This window comes from Dermacentor andersoni, chromosome 1 (genome assembly GCF_023375885.2).
Source record: "Dermacentor andersoni chromosome 1, qqDerAnde1_hic_scaffold, whole genome shotgun sequence".
NCBI lineage: Eukaryota > Metazoa > Arthropoda > Arachnida > Ixodida > Ixodidae > Dermacentor > Dermacentor andersoni.
The window spans coordinates 73,538,579-73,556,510 of record NC_092814.1 but is presented as its reverse complement, the minus strand read 5'-3'; the positions used below and the strand labels follow the sequence as shown (position 1 = coordinate 73,556,510).

The window sequence follows — 17,932 nt, the reverse complement described above, 5'->3', positions numbered from 1 at the left end:
AAATATGTTGAGATAAGTGCACATGCTTGGGCAAAAGCGCACCTCCGAAATAAAGCATATGACCGGCAAAATTTAGGCTTATTTTAGTTATTCTTTTAATTCTAGAAATTGCAAGTAATACTTCCTGGATTTAAGTAAAGTGTCCAGTAATTGATTGATAAACAATATAATAATAGTACTAAAAGGCGATTCAGCATACGTCAACTGGAAGAAAAGAAAATCACTGCTTAGAAATGTGCATGTGTAGTACTTTCTCAGTACTAGAAAAAAAGGTAAAGGACGAGAATTACGGATCGAAGAGAAAGTATCTGAAAAACAGTATAAAAAAAATTCAAGGCACGACAGCGTGCTTAATTAGATGCTCTTTTCGACCAAAGGCATATTCATTTCAAAATAGAACTCAGGAGGAGCTACAAAGGATGTGAAAACCTATACTTTTACGCCAAGCAGCTTAGCTCAGTTTGGGAAGATATTGTGGGAAATGGAAAGCCCAGAGAAGGACTGGTACTGGTTCTAGTGAAGGAGAGGAAAGGACGTGCGCGCATTTCGCCTTGCACCTTCTTTCGGGAAACAAGATGTCAGGTTATATAGTTCTAATTGATCCTTAGCGTGGATTTATCCTTAAAAACTAGGAGCAAACATGTCGTCGATACTCTGTGTAAGGTTTTCCACTCTCTCACTTCTTGTAGGAGCCGCACAAAAGATCCAGCTCTCTCGAGAGCACAAGCATCAGGAAGAAATCTTCGAAGGAGAACATGAGCAAGAGGCCAGAGTTCCTCTCGACTACGGCCAAGAAACATCCCCAGTACAGCTCGAATCAGGCGGGCTCAGCGAATTGTACACATTCAGCTCGGAACTCGCTGTGTAAGTATTTCGTCACTATGCGTACGCTGCATAGGTTCCATTTCGTCACAGTCGCGAATGTATGAAGATCAGGCGCATACGCGCAGAAGTGTCAGACTTAAACGAGCTAGCAAAAAGGTGTGGGGCCAACATCCAAGCACGTACACATTCATTTGTCGACGATGGGACGGAAGGCAACTAAAGAAACATTATGGGGTTTTACGCGCCAAAACCACTTTCTGATTATGAGGCACGCCATAGTGGGGGACTCCGGAAATTTCGACCACCTGGGGTTCTTTAACGTGCACCTAAATCTAAGTACACGGGTGTTTTCGCATTTCGCCCCCATCGAAATGCGGCCGCCGTGGCCGGGATTCGATCCCGCGACCTCGTGCTCAGCAGCCTAACACCATAGCCACTGAGCAACCACGGCGGGTAAGGCAACCAAAGGCTACCTTCAAGCGACATAATTTTCTACCATTCATTCCTGCTTCACTTGAGCTTATGGCAAGTGCCAGGCGCAGGTCCTCGCGTACGTATTCTTGACAACCAAAAGAAATGTAAAGAAGAGGGGCGTGACCTCTAAAGACTCACATTCGTTTACGGCATACACATCCGTGTGCGTGCGCGCGTGCGTGCGTGCGTGCGTGCGTGCGCGTGTGCGTGTGCGCGTGTGTGTGCGCGTGTGCGTGTGCGTGTGTGTGTGTGTGCGTGTGCGGGTGCGTGTGCGTGTGCGTGTGCGGGTGCGTGTGCGTGTGCGTGTGCGTGTGCGGGTGTGTGTGCGTGTGCGGGTGCGTGTGCGTGCGTGTGCGTGTGCGGGTGCGTGTGCGGGTGCGTGCGTGTGCGTGCGTGTGCGTGCGTGTGCGTGTGCGGGTGCGTGTGCGGGTGCGTGCGTGTGCGTGCGTGTGCGCGTGTGCGCGTGTGCGTGTGCGTGTGTGTGTGTGCGCGTGTGCGTGTGCGTGTGTGTGTGTGTGTGTGTGTGTGTGTGTGTGTGTGTGTGTGTGTGTGTGTGTGTGTGTGTGTGTGTGTGTGTGTGTGTGTGTGTGTGTGTGTGCTTTTTACCTTTCAGCAACCAACTGTTCTGATTACACACGTCTCTTCGCTTGTAGCGGAAGGTTCGGTGCTGTTGTCAGCGGCACGTCGAAGAAGCTGAGCGGCAGCCTCGCTCTGAAAGTCGTCCTGACTAACACGGAACCCGAAACGTCAGCGCATCGAGAGTATGAGGTCCTGAAAAGCCTTCGACACGAACGGGTCATCTGCCTCAAGACGGCCAGCGTCCACGACGAGGTGGTCGTTCTCGGCTTGGAAAAGTTGTGTGGCATGGACGTGCTCACCTTCCTATCAATGCGCCACACTTACAATGAGGACATGGTGGCCCACATCATCAAGCAGGTACGTACGTATTCTGTGCAGCCCACCGGTGACAAGAATGAAAATCACCGATGATTAATAGGCTTCATCACGTTGCGCAGGCGTATTAATAAGTAATAATAATAGGACGATCATTAGACTATGCTTTATTGGCAGCACTGCGCAGTACAACGGATTTGTCGCTGCGCTTGGTGCAATGACCGCGACCTTACGACGTGTACGTCAAGGCGAAAGTGGCAAGGTGTACTCGATAGTTTAGCAAGAGCAGGTGCCGCTTTTTGAGGCGTGGTCCCGGTTTCCCGATGGCTTCGTTCCGTCTCACTTTGTAGCCCGAACTCGCACAAGAAAGGGAGGCTTACAGCAACACTGTTTTGGAACGTAGTCATCTAGAATGATACACAGAAAAAGGCGAAGTTATCCCACTAAGTCATTCGCAGGTGGTGCCAAACATGCATATTAGTTCCCTTGTACTAACTGTATTGGGCAATTAAAGTGAGCACACTAAATCACTACGGTGGTTACAAAAGTATAGCTATGCATATGCGCAGGTTGAAGCACACCCAACTGAGAATCTCCTTTGGTCCCAGTGAGTAGAGTGAGAAAACGAGCCAAAATTCTCAAATGAAACGACAAAGAAATTAACTTACTGCATAATAAACACACTTGTATACAGCAACCTCCGCATCCCTTTCTAACTGTACCACCTAGCACCCCCTCCCCCTCCACCCCGGAACTTAAGCCCACGTCTTCATTCTTTTTTCAACCAATGTTTTGTCGCCTGAGAAATTTAGTCTAGACAAGCTCGACTTATGCTGTATGACTAGCGCTATCGACTTACGCTATACGTAGTACATTTTCTTTGTGTCCTCACACTCTGCGGAGCTACGTTTCAGAGGCTGAAAGTACCTTCCGGGGTACTTTCATTTTTATGACACGTAATAAGCCGTAGGACACGTTAACGAAGTGATTGGTACGCTGTCCGCTTCATGTCTTAGCCAATCAACAGCGCGTGCTAAAACTGATAAAAAAATTAAATTATGGGGTTTTACGTGCCAAAACCACTTTCTGATTATGAGGCACGCCGTAGTGGAGGACTCCGGAAATTTTGACCACCTGGGGTTCTTTAACGTGCACCTAAATCTAAGTACACGGGTGTTTTCGCATTTCGCCCCCATCGAAATGCGGCCGCCGTGGCCGGGATTCGATCCCGCGACCTCGTGCTCAGCAGCCCAACACCATAGCCACTGAGCAACCACGGCGGGTAAAAAAAAAACTGATAATACCAATAAGCTATCAACTGAGGAACCGTTACCAGTGTGTTTCCTTGAATATATGTGTATGACCACTGAGGGATTTCGAGATATTCAAATGCAGTGCTGTATGTCTCAGCCAATTAGCAAAATAGTAATGCTCTTCTTCTCTTCATAGGTTTTAGACGGCTTGGAATACCTCCACTTTCGCAGCATCTGCTACATCGAACTGCAGCCTGACAACGTGGTGCTGACTGATGCTCACAGTTGCAATATAAAGCTGGTAGACTTTGGTTCGGCGAACTTCGTGCCAAGAACTGGAAAAATCCTTCCCCTGGACACCAGCGCCTGCCTAGAGTACCTCGGTCAGTATTATTGTCGTCGAAATCTAGAAAATCAAGGCAAGAGATGCGCTTGGTCGAAAAGCATGAAGTGAAAAGCAAGAAGGACAAAACACCTCTTTTAACGGAAAACACTGAACCTCCACACAAAACATTGAGAACTCCCGTATGAGACAACCGTCGTGGTGCATGGTTTGTCTGTCCGCGAATATATAGCTTAATGTTTTAGCGACAATTCGGTGAAATGAGCGACAAACTGCCTTTTATGACCGGCATTACCCGATAAGAAGAGGATTGGGCCCGTATTCGCAAAACTTCTCTCACCTACGCGTCACCCACGAGAGGCGACCACTGCGATGACATCACGCCAATCACCACGTTATAAGTGGCGCACGTTTAAACGCCGGTCGAACTAACCGCACTCTCTTGCACGTGCCGCCTGACGATTGCGGTTTTCCTGACGGGCAGTAAGATTTCCCGGCCGCAGAGAGGATGGATCCCTGACATACTTTTCAGGCAGCCGCAAAGCGATGTCAGAAATCAGCAAAAGCAGTGTAGTCTGTGGCGGTCGCCAGGCTTCAGTGGGTTCCCTGACAGACAGGCAACATGCATACATGTAAAAAAAAGACTTACATGATGACAGATCAAGCAGTTTACGATAAAGCGCTGGCCGCACAATAAAAGAAATCGCGGGAAACCTCGTTGTATTTTTCTAGGAACACAGCTCTGACGCATTTAGGCACGGACGCACGACGAACTTTATTGGATTCTCTAAACTACAGATACATTCTGCTTCGGCATATTTCGATGTGGCGCCAGCATAATAAGACCCTGTCAATTTAAATTTATTTAAATTCAGTGTGCGGCTTTCAAGTACCTATAGCGCAAGAAAGCACTCGTTGTCAATTAAAATCTTCGTGCTTTTCAATTTCGTAGACTTCTTTGGTCTTGATCTGTACAGAGCCTACAAGATCATGCGCGCCATAACATGCGCGTTGCCTCGTCTCGGAGACCATGGGCGCTATAACGTAAAGCTATTCCAAACTTTTGTATTCAAATTCTGCAATCTGCCGTCCGTGATTGGTCAAAAACTTTTTGTACCACCCCCACTTCGCCTGTCTATCACGCGAGGTCACCAAAACTGCGATAGCTCCCCATCTGATATAACGCATACGCACTGATTATGTATCTTTGGACCAAACAAAAAAAATGTTATTTCTGATTCGACGCCTTTTAGCCATTAACCCTCGGCTGTTGGTCAAGTGTTTTCGGGCTGCACCGGCCTGTCACGCGACGTCACAAAACAGCGAAACCTCACTACGTCAAAGTGACGTGTACGCGTTAAAGATACATTAGTATGCCGAACAAAGCTGAATTTTTTTCTGAATAGCTTCAGGCTACCCCGTTCCGAAAGGAATAAAAAATGGCTGCCGGCGATCGCACAGGCACTGGCTACTCGCACCTGCAGGAGAGTATGGGTTTATTTGCGTACAATAAACCGTGTTGCGTGGTCGTGTAACGCTTTCAAGGACTTTCGGCACGTTTACGACCTCGCTCAGCCAATTTTTCTTTGCTGAGGATCCTTTTTAGCGGCATTCTTAACCTTCCGTTGCGTGCCGCCGCAATTTTCGACCAGCCACCTCAACCCAAGTAAGGGAAAGCTAACCAATCGCAGACGCCGGCACCACCCTCTTCATCCGGTTATCGATTTTCAGTGCACTGGCTCGGCCCTATCTAATCCCTCTCCCCTTGAGCGTGCTCCTCGCCTCTTGTCAGCCAATTAAATAAGACAAGCTGCTCACTGTAGGCAATGTTATTCGTTTTTAAAGCAAACAAACGTGACCTCCTAAAAGCGAGGAGAGCGGTTAACTGGTCTGTTCAGACAACCCTGCTGGTGACCGCCCGATGCTTGCGTCGACGGTTACGCAAATTTGACGTCAGGAAATTGGAATAAAAGCATATTGGAATAGTTTTACGTTATAGGGCCCCATGCTCTGTCCATTTGCTAGCATTTTGCTTTGTGAGCCACTTCCGACTTCGGCTCTGGCGTCTGGCGTGGACGTCCACAAATTTCGCACACACGCACACACACACGAGGGTAGGCGCACACAAATTATACCAAGCCTTTGGTTAAGCGGAGTTGCGGACCACTAGCGAGTACAACGGATGCCTTGAACGCATCATGGTTTCAGGTGCAGCATGCGCATACGTACGTAGTGCAATTCGAATCCATTCTGTCCGAAAGAAGCGTTTGCTTCCTCATTACCCTCGAGCCGCGGGTTCGCAACGCGCTTTCTGGTTCTTTCTCCCCTTTCCCCGCACGGCCGGCGCCGCCGCTGCCGCGGATGCATGGATGCTATAAGCGTCCCCTTGGAAAGGGGGAGGGGGGGGGTTGCCCCACCAAGCTCTTGCTATTATATTACCATTTGTCCTACCTATGTTCAAAAAAAGAAGAAAAGAGAAAAACTCCACGAATAATTCCCATCACCAAACTTTCTAAAGCCCTATTGGGAACTTTGTTTATGCACGCCTCCGTTGTTTGTCGTTTCCCTATTTTTCTTCCAGCAGTCTTCCAATCGCCTCTTACAAATCTCTGTTCCGGACATGTTTATTTTTCCCCTGCTCTTGTAGAACCCAAGGGCTTCAAGGAGGCCACTGGTGTCTAAATCGACCGCTGGGCAGATATCTTCACAATCTAATAAAGCATGATCCGTCGTTTCCCTAGCTTTACCGCAGCAAGCACGCGCTTCTTCTTCCTTGTTGTATCTCGTTTTATATGTGCACGTTCTAGGGCATCCTGGCCTCGCTTCGAAAAATAAAGCGCTCCGCGCACGCCTCCGCGGAAGCGCGTAGGCGAGCGCCATCTGGTGTCGCTGCAAGGAAACCCGCGGCGCGCGTGCGGCTCTGTTACTGGTTGGCCTATTCGGCAAGAGGAAAAGTCAGGTTGTAGCACTCACAGTCAGTAAACCCGACGAGGTTCGCAAAGAAACGTTTCGCTTTTAAAGAGCAGTGAAGAGATGGAGCCGGGGTCGTTACAGGCTTAGTTAACAAAAAGTAGTCACCTAGCTTGCTTGAAATAAAAGACTGTCATAGATGTAGTAAAACATGATTAGTTCAAGCAGTCTAGGTTACAATTTGTCGCCCCTCCCCGCTTCAAAGGCGATGTCATTAGACATCATCATCATCATCATCATCATCATCGGCTAGGGAGCCTTCCTTCGTGGAATGAAAGCTCCATAGCATGCGCAGACTTCTGCGCCCAGCGGGTGTGTCCCGATGTCGCATTCGTGTCGACGCCACAAGAAGCTGTCGAACGCCCACGCCGAAAATGCGTTAGAAATTTGCTCCTTGTGGTTTGGGCTGAAGGTATCATGTGACTGTCGCACTGGCGAAACTGTCATCTACTTTGGCCTCGTCTTGTGCTGCCAACGCTCAAACAGCGGCGGAGGTCCGCATGCCATTGCAGTGTGTCTGTCGCTAGTGTGGACGGGCCCTTATACGTAAGCAAGGCGTTACAAATGCAGGCCATGATCCCACTCTGACATCTAAAGTTCTTCTTCGAGACCTGAGAAAAGTAGCTTGTAATGTTTCGAATGGCATACGTTCTAAAGTGCATGGCAAATATGGGCATGCGACTTGAAATGTATCTGCGTTTATTGTTTATAAAGTTACAGACATTTTGTACAGCTGCACTAGGCTTACTTAAGACGTTAACATAAACTAGGCTATCATTTCAACATATAGTGCAACAACTAACATGCAGCACTGAGAGACTCAACTGCTCTTCTTCCTCTCCTTGTTTTTTCAGCCCCGGAGGTGCTTAAAGGAAACGAGGTCTGCCACGCCACGGATGTTTGGGGAGTCGGCGTCCTGACGTACATATTGTGAGTACGCGAACGTAGACACTTAGGCCTGCAGCAGCACCTCGGTTTGCCCACAGCTTTCGCAAACGGTGCCTCTCGAAATTTCGTGCAGACTTAGTGGCTACTCTCCATTCCTTGGAACAAGCGAAGAGGACACGAAGACCAACATTCTGTATGTGCGGTACCACTTCGACAAGTTGTACAAAGAAGCATCGACAGAGGCCACGAGGTTCCTAATGCAGCTCTTCAAGAGGACACCTGAGTAAGCCATCTTTAGAATTTCGTTTGCGATTCTTGTAAGATCGTACCCAACTTCGAACATGGCCATCAAAGCTTTGTTCTTACACCCGTGACAGAAAGCCGATAGCTGGAACTGTTCCAACATAATATTAATTTATTGTTTACAAGATCTCAACCTTGCTTACATTTGAACTGTAAAAGTGATCCTGGAAGTGTTTCCACAACTGTGCCTGTGGTTGCCGACCATCGGAATGCATCGAAACATGGCAAAACTATGTAGCACCAGGACAACTTAGCCAATTGGCTGCTTTCAGTCTAATATATGTTATCCTTAACTCGATTTTTCCAATGGCTGAAAAGCTATGAACAGCATAAAAGAGGATATTGGAAATTTCTGTTAAAGTCGCATCAAGTTCAGAGTACGTACGTTAAAGACTTATTGCTTTGAAATATCTTAAGAAGCATCAAATGGTCATCTATTCGTTCATGTTTGTTTGTGCCTTTTTGCCTATCAGTCATTTGGTATATTGCGCTAGAACGATGCATACCTCTCATATTTAGCCACTGCGAAGTAACCCGTTGACGAAAGAATAATATTGAAGCTGTGTGACGATAGTGGCATGTTGTCTGCATACCCTCTAAAATCCGGAGGTCAATTTCCCATAACATTTGCTTCGTAAGTAGTTTTGCCGTTGGCCGGCTGCCTTTGCTAATAAGATGCCCAACAACAGGACTGGCTGGCATTTCCTCTTACGAAAAATTCTATTGTAAGAGCTTTTTGTGAATTCGGGCCCTGATACCTATGTTCTTTTTTTTTATTTCTCAGAAAACGACCTGCCATTTCGGAATGTCTTGAGAACAAGTGGATACTTCCAAGTGAATTCATGCTTCGAAAGCGCGAGAATTCAGTCTTCTTGTCGCACAAGCTGCAAGAGTTCGCTGCTAATTTCCACATGAAAAAGAAGAACGCCAACAATGCCGAAAGGCTTTCGAAGCTGATCGGTCTGCAGCTTTCAAGGTATGAAGAATGCCGCTTGAATCCGCAGTACAAATGCCTCTTATGTGCCAACTCCCAAACATAGCTGTCCCACAATAACTATACTGTCGGAAAAGCCTATACGCGAGGCGCAGATGCAGTCTTTGTAATTGTCCCGCGGGCGAATGTTGGCCTACACAAATTTTGTAACGATATCAAAAACCTGCGAAAAAAAGCTGACAAATTGCAACGCTTAGGAACGGTAAAAAACCCTGAGCCTACCTTCCCACTGCTTAGAGGGAAGGTTGGCTTATAAGTAAGGTTGGTTCTGTGGACAGTAATAAGCCATCGACTCATCAATGTCTGCAATGAACTCTAAACACTGTCATTTAGTCGTGTGGATGAGCTTACTTGTCTAAGGAGCGAAAAGATTTTTTTTATTACTTTCTTGGTCATTTTGATTGGTCGAGCATATCCGTCGCTTTATGTAGTCTAGCTTAAAAGGCGTTAATTAAAAGAAAAGTATGTTGGCGTCAGAGAAAGAGGCAGCAGACAGAAAGAGGCATGGTGTCATTGCATATGGCTGTTGTGTCTCAATTTTTACCAAGTCATGAGGTTTTCGCAGCCTCCATTTATACTAATGTTTTATTTCCAGATGCTTTTTATCCAGCACGGAATCAAGTGGAGACGCTTGAATGAACATGAAGCGGATTCGAAAGCAAGAGTGGAGAGACCTGTTTGTTTAAAATATTCAAATGGCTGTTACATGTTGATTTTATCATTACACATACACATGTGGTCCGGCTAAGCGCGTGCGGCCGACCATGTGGACGACGTCGTTTGTCGGGTGTACCATGCTGACACTGCGCTCAGTTGCAAATATTTGTTCAAGCGCAGCTAGAAAAGTGGCGACAATTGAAACCAGCCATCCTTCTCATACTCGTCAGTTTTGTTGAGTTTTTGGACTGTTGAGAATAAAGATATTTATATGTGTACAGAGTTGGGCGCTACACGAAGGACACGAAAGAGAGAGAAAATTTGTTTAGATAAAGACAGAGAGCTCGGCCGCGAGCTTGTGCGTCATAACCTGCTATTCTGCGCTGAAGCAGGGCAAAGGGGAGCGAAAGAAGGATGGAGCATGCTGATAACAATAGTGGTGCGAGGACGTTGGTGGTCAACACAGCAGCATTCCCGAAGCCTTGAGTCGAGTCACATGTAGTAAAAAATTTGTGCCATGGTGTGTACATGTCGGGTGGGGCCAAGGGCCCAAAATAAGGTCATCCGAGAGTCCTCCGGCGTTGAGGTTTGCCAGATAAGAGGCTGAACTCCATCGTTCTAACGAGTATGATGCGCAAACACAAAATTATATATCTTCTAGCGTTTTTCATGCATGGTATTGGTCGCTATCTGGTCTGCTCTCACGGCCAATGAGACGTGCATAGCGCCGGTTTAAGATCAGACCAAGTTAAGCCCTAAGCAACAAACTTATGTCGCAGCATCGTTTCCGTGGCGTATACGAAATATTTCAGCGTTCAGCATCGAACTTTTCTATTCTTCCCCTTTCCCCTCCCCAATTGTAGGGCAGCTAACCGGGCACATCAAAGATGTGCCCGGTTACCTTTCCCTTTTCGTGTCTCTCTTCTCTTCTTGGAGAAAGGTGGTTACGGTCTAGTTGGGTCCAGCTATCAAATGTTAACTTCCGTATCCCGTATGTAGCAAGGAGTTTCTATCCGGTCAGGAATAAGCAATACAGACTACTGTGTCATCATCTAAGGCAGCCCACACTTCGATGTCCGCCCACTAATTGCCTTTCAGACCACAATGTCCAGCTAGCCAATAAAATCTAATTTTGTGGCGCCTTGTGGCGTACTTAGGATCGTTTAAGCGCATTGACAAAAGAGGACAATCAAGCGGACACACACAAGCCTTCTTGGTAAGTATGCCGTCTACCAACAAGGCCGAACATCAACGCTCAAGTTCCTTTGTGGCTCGATGCCTATAAGTTTTGCACTGACGATGGCCAAGGGGCAATAAAGACCTCGTCTGAGTGTGCGTGCGATAATTTGTAACGCAGCCTCACAATTGCAAAGTTCCATCCACACAAAACAGTTCGTCGCCAAGAAAAGTGTCGCACGGATACCAACTATGTCAGCAGCAGTTGACGTAGGCCTGTGGTCCAACTTTAAGCGCCATGTAGTAACTATTTACGGGATGACGACAGTTGCCGCGGCAGATGATGTGACTTAGCCTTAGTAAAGATGCGCACAGTGAGATTACTCAGCCCGGGAAACGAAAAAAAAAACGATCTTGACGTAACACAGCTGTCGAGAAACTGCACTTAGTGTAGTCGTTAGGAAGCGACAGCAAGGAATGATGAGCATGTCGGATAAACATTCGTATGTAAACGCGAAGAGATTTACATGACACAAGTTTCAATGCGATCTGCACGTGATCCAGCTGTCGTGCCGGTTGTTGTGCTGCGCGGCAGACGCAGTTGCTCGAAGGCTTTCTGGTGTAGGTAAACAGGAATGGGACATGCTTGTGAGCACCAGATTGCCATAACGTACCTAATCTGCATAAGGCACCTGGTGAAGCTCCAGCAGACAGGATTTTTAAAGGAGCCGTCTTGTGCTTGCGGCGACGCGGAGAACCTGTATAAATTCATTCACTATGGTCTTCAGCGCGACAGGTCTTGGCAAAGGTAATCCGCGGTCGACGACGCTAAGGTCTCTTTGACGACGTGTGCCAGATACCATTGAGGCTCCGTTGACCCACCGTGGTTGCTCAGTGGCTATGGTGTTGGGCCGCTGAGCACGAGGTCGCGAGATCGAGTCCCGGCCACGGCGGCCGCATTTCGATGGTGGCGAAATGCGAAAACGCCCGTGCGCTAGATTTAGGTGCACGTTAAAGATCCTCAGGTGGTCTAAATTTCCGGAGTGCTCCACTACGGCGTGCCTCACAATCAGAAAGTGGTTTTGGCACGTAAAACCCCATAATTTTTTTTGAGGCTCCGTTGACGGTGATTGAATATCGTGCCACGAGTTCTCGCGTGAACATGAAGCACATTTTTCGTCACAAAGCCGCAAGCTCTAGGGGTGAAAATATTTGGGCGTAATGACTACTGCTCGTTCTCAATGTGAACGAATTTGTGGTCACTACGGTGTGCCTCATAATCAGAAGGTGGTTTTGGCACGTAAAACCTCATAATTTTTTTTGAGGCTCCGTTGACAGTGATTGAATATCGTGCCATGGATGTTCGCGTGAACATAAAGCATATTTTTCGTCACAAAGCCGCAAGCTCTAGTGGTGAAAATATTTGGACGTATATGACTACTGCTCGTTCTCAATGTGAACACATTTGGGGCCGACCGACTCCGAACGCGTCATCTTTCGCATATGTGCTTATCCTCAGTGTGCCTGGGAGCTCTGGCGCAACGCCGTCCAGCGCAGTGTTGAGCAGTAAAGGAATGGGCACGCCTCCTTGTGGAACATTGCGAACAATTTGGTGTTCGCTGGTGTTGCCGTTAGTATTCCACAATGTTCTGCCGCATGTTTCATTATTTCACGATCGATGCATACAGGCAGCCATCGACGTCCAAATCTTCCAGTGCACCTAGGATCGCATTGCGTTGGACGTTATCGTGGGTGCCTTTAATACTAGTCTGTGAAAATTTCGCCCTCCAATAGGAGGAGTTTCCTACTGAAACGTTCCGTACGCAATGAAATAACTCAATTTTTTCCGTAGAATTGTTATGGAAATTGTACAAAATTTATATGGAATCCATGCAGGTTCTCATAAAAATTATACGACCCGCTATGGTTGCTCAGTGGCTATGGTGTTGGGCTGCTGAGCACGAGGTCGTGGGATTGAATCCCGGCCACGGCGGTCGCATTCCGATGGGGGCGAAATGCGAAAACACCCGTGTGCTTAGATTTAGGTGCACGTTAAAGAACCCCAGGTGGTCGAAATTTCCGGAGTCCTCCACTACGGCGTGCTTCATAATCAGAAAGTGGTTTTAGCACGTAAAACCCCATAATGTAAAAAAAAATAAGAATTATACGGAAATCATATAGAACTGATGGAGCGGCATACGGAAAGTTTCACAAGGGTTTTTGTTCCAACTCGACAGTAGAGACTAAGTCTACAAGACCAATAACAGATACACGCTATCTACTGAATCCATTCGTAAATTCCGACAGCTGACACTTTTTTCAAAAAGCCGTTCCAGTCTTGCCATTACCGTTCACTCAATTACCTTGCCCACTCAGTTGGTTAAGTTAATCGATCTGTAGGGAAGAAAGCTCATATGGCCATTACCCTGACTTCAGCAACGTTAAGATATAGTTACGCTTCCAGGCTCACTACTTGAAATCGACGCGGGGTTGTATAAAGACAGAACACGTCATGCTTCTAGGCCTGAAGGACAGAGCGCAGCGTTTATGGTACCATCGGGTCCTGGGGCGATGAATGCTGAGAAGCAGGGAATTCAGCGTTCAGTTCATGCATGGTCAAGAGTGGTGGCGTAATGCTCTGGGAAGATCGAAGTACGAAGTTAGAAATGTCCACAACGAGTTTACAGATAGCTGCTGGCTACATTCACTTCGTTTCGACTTCGATGCATAGCCGTAGCGTGAAAGAGGTGCTTCCGTTGCAAAGGTTCCTGAAGGCTACGTAAAATTTGCAGCAGCTTAGAGTGTGCTTGTCATGGGACAAGAGATCCATAAAACAACCTCCAACATTGTCTGTCGAATTTGTCGAGATGTCGGCGAACATGTCGTTGACTGCGGAAACTGGCTGAAATGTCCTGCAGAGACCTGGGCCGGTATAATGTAAGGATTCGTTTCGCTCGATTCTGTTCCTTATTCACCGTTCCCAAATGGCCGGTTGCAATGGTAAAGGAGACGAAGCGCCGCTCAGACCACTGAAAAAGCGCAAAAGGAATAGCATTGGAACATTATCGTTACATTATCCTAGCCCTGGTCATCTGCCTGCATTCTGCGCGGCGACGGACAGATGGAAGACTTCCGCACGGTCCATCAATATGTTACCTTGGTGTAAGCGTGGTGACATGTAGTCCATTTTAGAACGAGGACTGTCGTTCCTACAGCCTACGTTAACAGACGCTCGGAATAACTGCCAATCTGCGATGGACAAAAGGAAGGGCCAAATGGCTGAACCACTTCAACTGCACCTAACTTGGGAAATGGTCACTCGCATGTGTCTCCGAACCGTGTACCAACAAGCTGCAGAAGAGAGGCTACTCGAAACAAATGCAAGATCTAGCCAACTCATACCCGTTAGGGCTCGTTACGATGGCAATTCAGTCTTCTACTGCGCTTTAAGCCTGTCAAGTCTCTACCGCGGCGGTTCCTCGCTGTGCTGCCCCAAAGGTGATGAGAGGTATTGAAGTATGCTACTACAATCTGAGGACTGGGGCAAGCTTGAAGAACTGACCTCAAACACGAGCAATCCACCATAGCATTTGGATGGATGTAGCCGCCGATCAAAAAGGACGTGCGCCGTTGAAGGCATTGTCATAATCAGCTTAATTTTCGTTTTCTGTTGAAGTTTTAAAGTCCGGGAAATGTAATCATTAAAGAAGTGCGGTGCAATGTGATGTTTGATCTATGTAGAATTCCGGCATATGCATATTATCAGTTTGCCTGTACTGTGGTCATTATGAGACCACAACTGTACAGATTTACTGCACATTCCGTACATGCTTCCACGCCCGTCGACGAGCGTCCTTTAAGCGCCGAGATTTATGTGTCCCGCCACTGGCACTGTTGATAGCGTTACGGCTTCGCATTGGCGAGCCAGTCTGGAGTGCAGGGAAGTGCACGCATGATGGTGAAGCAAACCATAAGCTGGGTAGAAGGGTAGTGTAGGCGCACACAAGCAAGGCGCTCTGCAGTCGAAACTTGGTCGGCGATGCATCCGTCGAAGTCAGGAGCCAGCGCGTTGCCACTGAATTCTCCGTGGACTACTGGCACAGTGATGCTACAGCGGAAGAAAGGAAGCCAAAAAAGCTGCATAAAGAGTGGAAAGTTGCATGAGCCCATCACAGAATGAAGGGGCAACAACTTGATTTGGGCGAGTTGGTTCATCTTGAGTAAAACTTGAAGCAGCGCGAAGAAGGCGAAGACAACAATCGAAAACACACAACAGGACGAGCGCTGTACTGCCAACTGGAAAATTTATTGAAGGATCACACAGCTTTTTATACCATGTCAAAAAACACCAATAATCAAAAGATTATTGGTATTGCCAAAAAGCTGTCAGTGCAGCGCTCGTCCTGTTTGGTTTGGTTTGGTGCCTGTAGTTATAGCATAACCCACTACGGGGGATTGGCCATGAATCGGGCGGCAGTGGGTCGAAAAAGAATAAATACTTAAATAGGATTTTTTTTACTGAAAATGAGATATTAAATAGATTCTAAGCGTTAATAATAATTTTCATGCTATAGTTTCTTAAAATTAGAAGTTAATATTTCTGGCTTCTTGTTGTGGAAAATAAAACAGTAAAATTAGCATGGAAGTTTCCTTGTTTCCATTACAAAATTATATATGGCATCACATACGTTCCTATTACAGTGTCCTAGTGCCGACTCCCCCAGAGACAGAATGATAGGTAGCGTAATGGCTAATCCAAGTTGGCGGAAGGGACCTTCTAGAAGTCGTTTTCTATGCACATAGAACCTACGACACTCTATAAAGAAATGATCCATAGTTTCGGGTTCATTGCAGTAAAAACATTTAGGAGAAGGTGCCAAACCAGATCTATGGGAATAGAAATTAAGCCGTGGTATTCGGCAACGCATACGCGTAAATGAAACTTCAAATTTTCTTGTTGCACACCATCCGCTGTGCCAAGAAAATCTAAGGTGCTGAAAATCGGCGTTATCTAATACACATGATTTGGCATGTTGTTCTTGAATGGAATTTTTTTTAAATCTTGCAGAAGTGACGTATGCCGAAGGTTTTAGGATCCTAAGTACCGGGCCTTTAAGAGATGCCGCTGCTAGTGCGTCTGCTGACTCGTTTAAAGTGAGCCCCACATGCCCTGGCACCCATACCAGTTGAATGAGGTGTAAATGTTGGGGAATGAATGAATAAAATTCTCGGACAATGATACTTTAATTGGGCACAGATAAAGCGGAGCAAACACACAAGGAGTCGATTAAGATTACGGCTGAAGAAATAGATGTTGTGTGTGTTTTCGGTTGTTGTCTTCGTCTTCTACGCGCTGCTTCAAGTTTTACTCAAGATGAACCAACTCGCCCAAAGTTGTTGCTACTACAGATTTCTTCTACAGTGGGCTCTATGCTGTCAGCACCAGCCATGTCGAATCCCGCCAGCACCTGCGTCAGCTTAATCGCCATCACAGCCTGCCAGTCCAGAGCCTTAACCTACTACTTGAACAGGATCCCACCTCCGGAGGTCAGTGCGTTCTTTGGATTAGTAGAACCTTCGTGGGGTCATACAGAAAAAAACGTGCAAGGTGCTTAAGTCTTAGAAATGGCGACAGATTCGTATGTTCAACGATTGGCTTCAAGCATTGCTCCAGGAAGGCAAAGACCCCCGCAAGGACTCCCGTTCTCTGCAAGAATACAGGAAGCTTCCAGGGCAGTCAACTGAATTCCTGTGGCAGCGCGTAAGGTTTTCCTTGGTGAAACCAAATCCGAAACCTAGGCCTTCTAATAACATCACCACTCTGACTGGAACGAGTGTTCCTGATAGCATGAAGGTTGTGCTTGGCAAAGGGCCAGAATTCTGCTATGGACCGCAATTGTCTGCTCATCAGTTTCTGGCCATGGCCAGAGATATGGCGGACAAGGCCGATAAACATGAACGGGGACCACGCAACCAGAGAAAGCGTTGACTGCGTTATAAAGAACGTGCAACACAGGATGGCACCTAAACTACCGTTTAAACAATGGTGTCCTGGATGAAGGACAACAGTATGAATGTCCTGCAGTCCGACAAGGAAGGAGGGTTCGTCGTGCTACCAGAATCCCTCCTAAGAGAAAGCCGCCGAAGCAATTGCGAAGCATTTCAAAGCAGTCCAATTCGATACGAAAAAGCAAAGAAAAGCTACTCTCAAGCTACTTGCAGATCTCAATTTTGAACCTTTAAAGATGACGAACAAGGCAGAATCTGGGTTTCTGGAAGTGTTCTTTACGTACAAAACACATACGCCGAACCGCCCGTTAAGGGTTATTGTATCCGAAAAGACTTCATGGCAGTTGCATGTCGGACGTTTTTTGCATGGCCATCTAAGGAAGCTGCCGGTGGATGACCCCTACCGAGTGACAAGTTCCGAAGAGAGAGGGAATACAGAGGAAGGCAGGGAGGTTAACCAGAGGTAGTTCCGGTTGGCTACCCTGCACGGGGGGAAGGGTTAAGGGGGATAAAAAGAGAAAGAGGGTGGAAGGTGTAGATAGAGAGAAAGCGAGACGAGCACTAACAAAGCGCGTACACTATAGAGCGGTAGTGGGCGGCGTTCTTAAAGTCTGTCGTTAAGCCCCGTAGACCGCACGAACCTTAATAACGCGACTAAGGCCTTCAACGCGGATGTTCTTTCAGAGCACTGACCTAACGCTTTCCGTTCTGATAGTGGACGATTGTCCAACTGGTCCAGTACTATGCACATCACTTGCTTCTGGACACTATATCGCGGGCAGACACAAATAATGTGGGTGAGCGTCTCTTCGCTGTTGCATGTGTCGCACGTGGGGCTGTTGGCCATTCCGAAGAACTTGAGTGAACTAATGGGACCATGTGGTGCAAATTTAATGGCGTCAACGAGTTTTCTGTCAAAGTGGAAGATCTGTTTTATTCATTTCCTTGTAACATTTTGCTGGTTGCCGTACGTGAAATAATCAATGAAACAGGTGAACAAGAATTTCAAAACTCCGCAAGCATAAATGCTGACAATTTCATAACGCTTTTATAATTTTATTTTCAGTCAACAGTCATCAATCACGACGGAAATTTTTATATAGAACGCACCGGGTATATTTATCGGTTCATTTATCGCACCCTTGC

General features: G+C 47.0%; 1 protein-coding gene and 1 long non-coding RNA gene across 4 annotated transcripts in view; one reads left to right on the top strand and one right to left on the bottom strand.

The window, feature by feature from the left end:
- Obsc (Obscurin) overlaps positions 1–9,879 on the top strand; it is a 173,533-nt gene extending 163,654 nt beyond the window's left edge. The window contains exons 88-94 of the mRNA XM_072286096.1: positions 690–864; positions 1,953–2,235; positions 3,643–3,829; positions 7,614–7,689; positions 7,781–7,930; positions 8,735–8,926; positions 9,540–9,879. Of these exons, the coding sequence (XP_072142197.1) occupies positions 690–864; positions 1,953–2,235; positions 3,643–3,829; positions 7,614–7,689; positions 7,781–7,930; positions 8,735–8,926; positions 9,540–9,579 (1,103 nt within the window). The 3' untranslated portion in view covers positions 9,580–9,879. The remainder of the gene's footprint in view (positions 1–689; positions 865–1,952; positions 2,236–3,642; positions 3,830–7,613; positions 7,690–7,780; positions 7,931–8,734; positions 8,927–9,539) is intronic.
- LOC129380504 (uncharacterized) overlaps positions 1–17,932 on the bottom strand; it is a 234,072-nt gene that overhangs the window by 166,230 nt on the left and 49,910 nt on the right. The gene's annotated exons all lie outside the window — the stretch shown is intronic.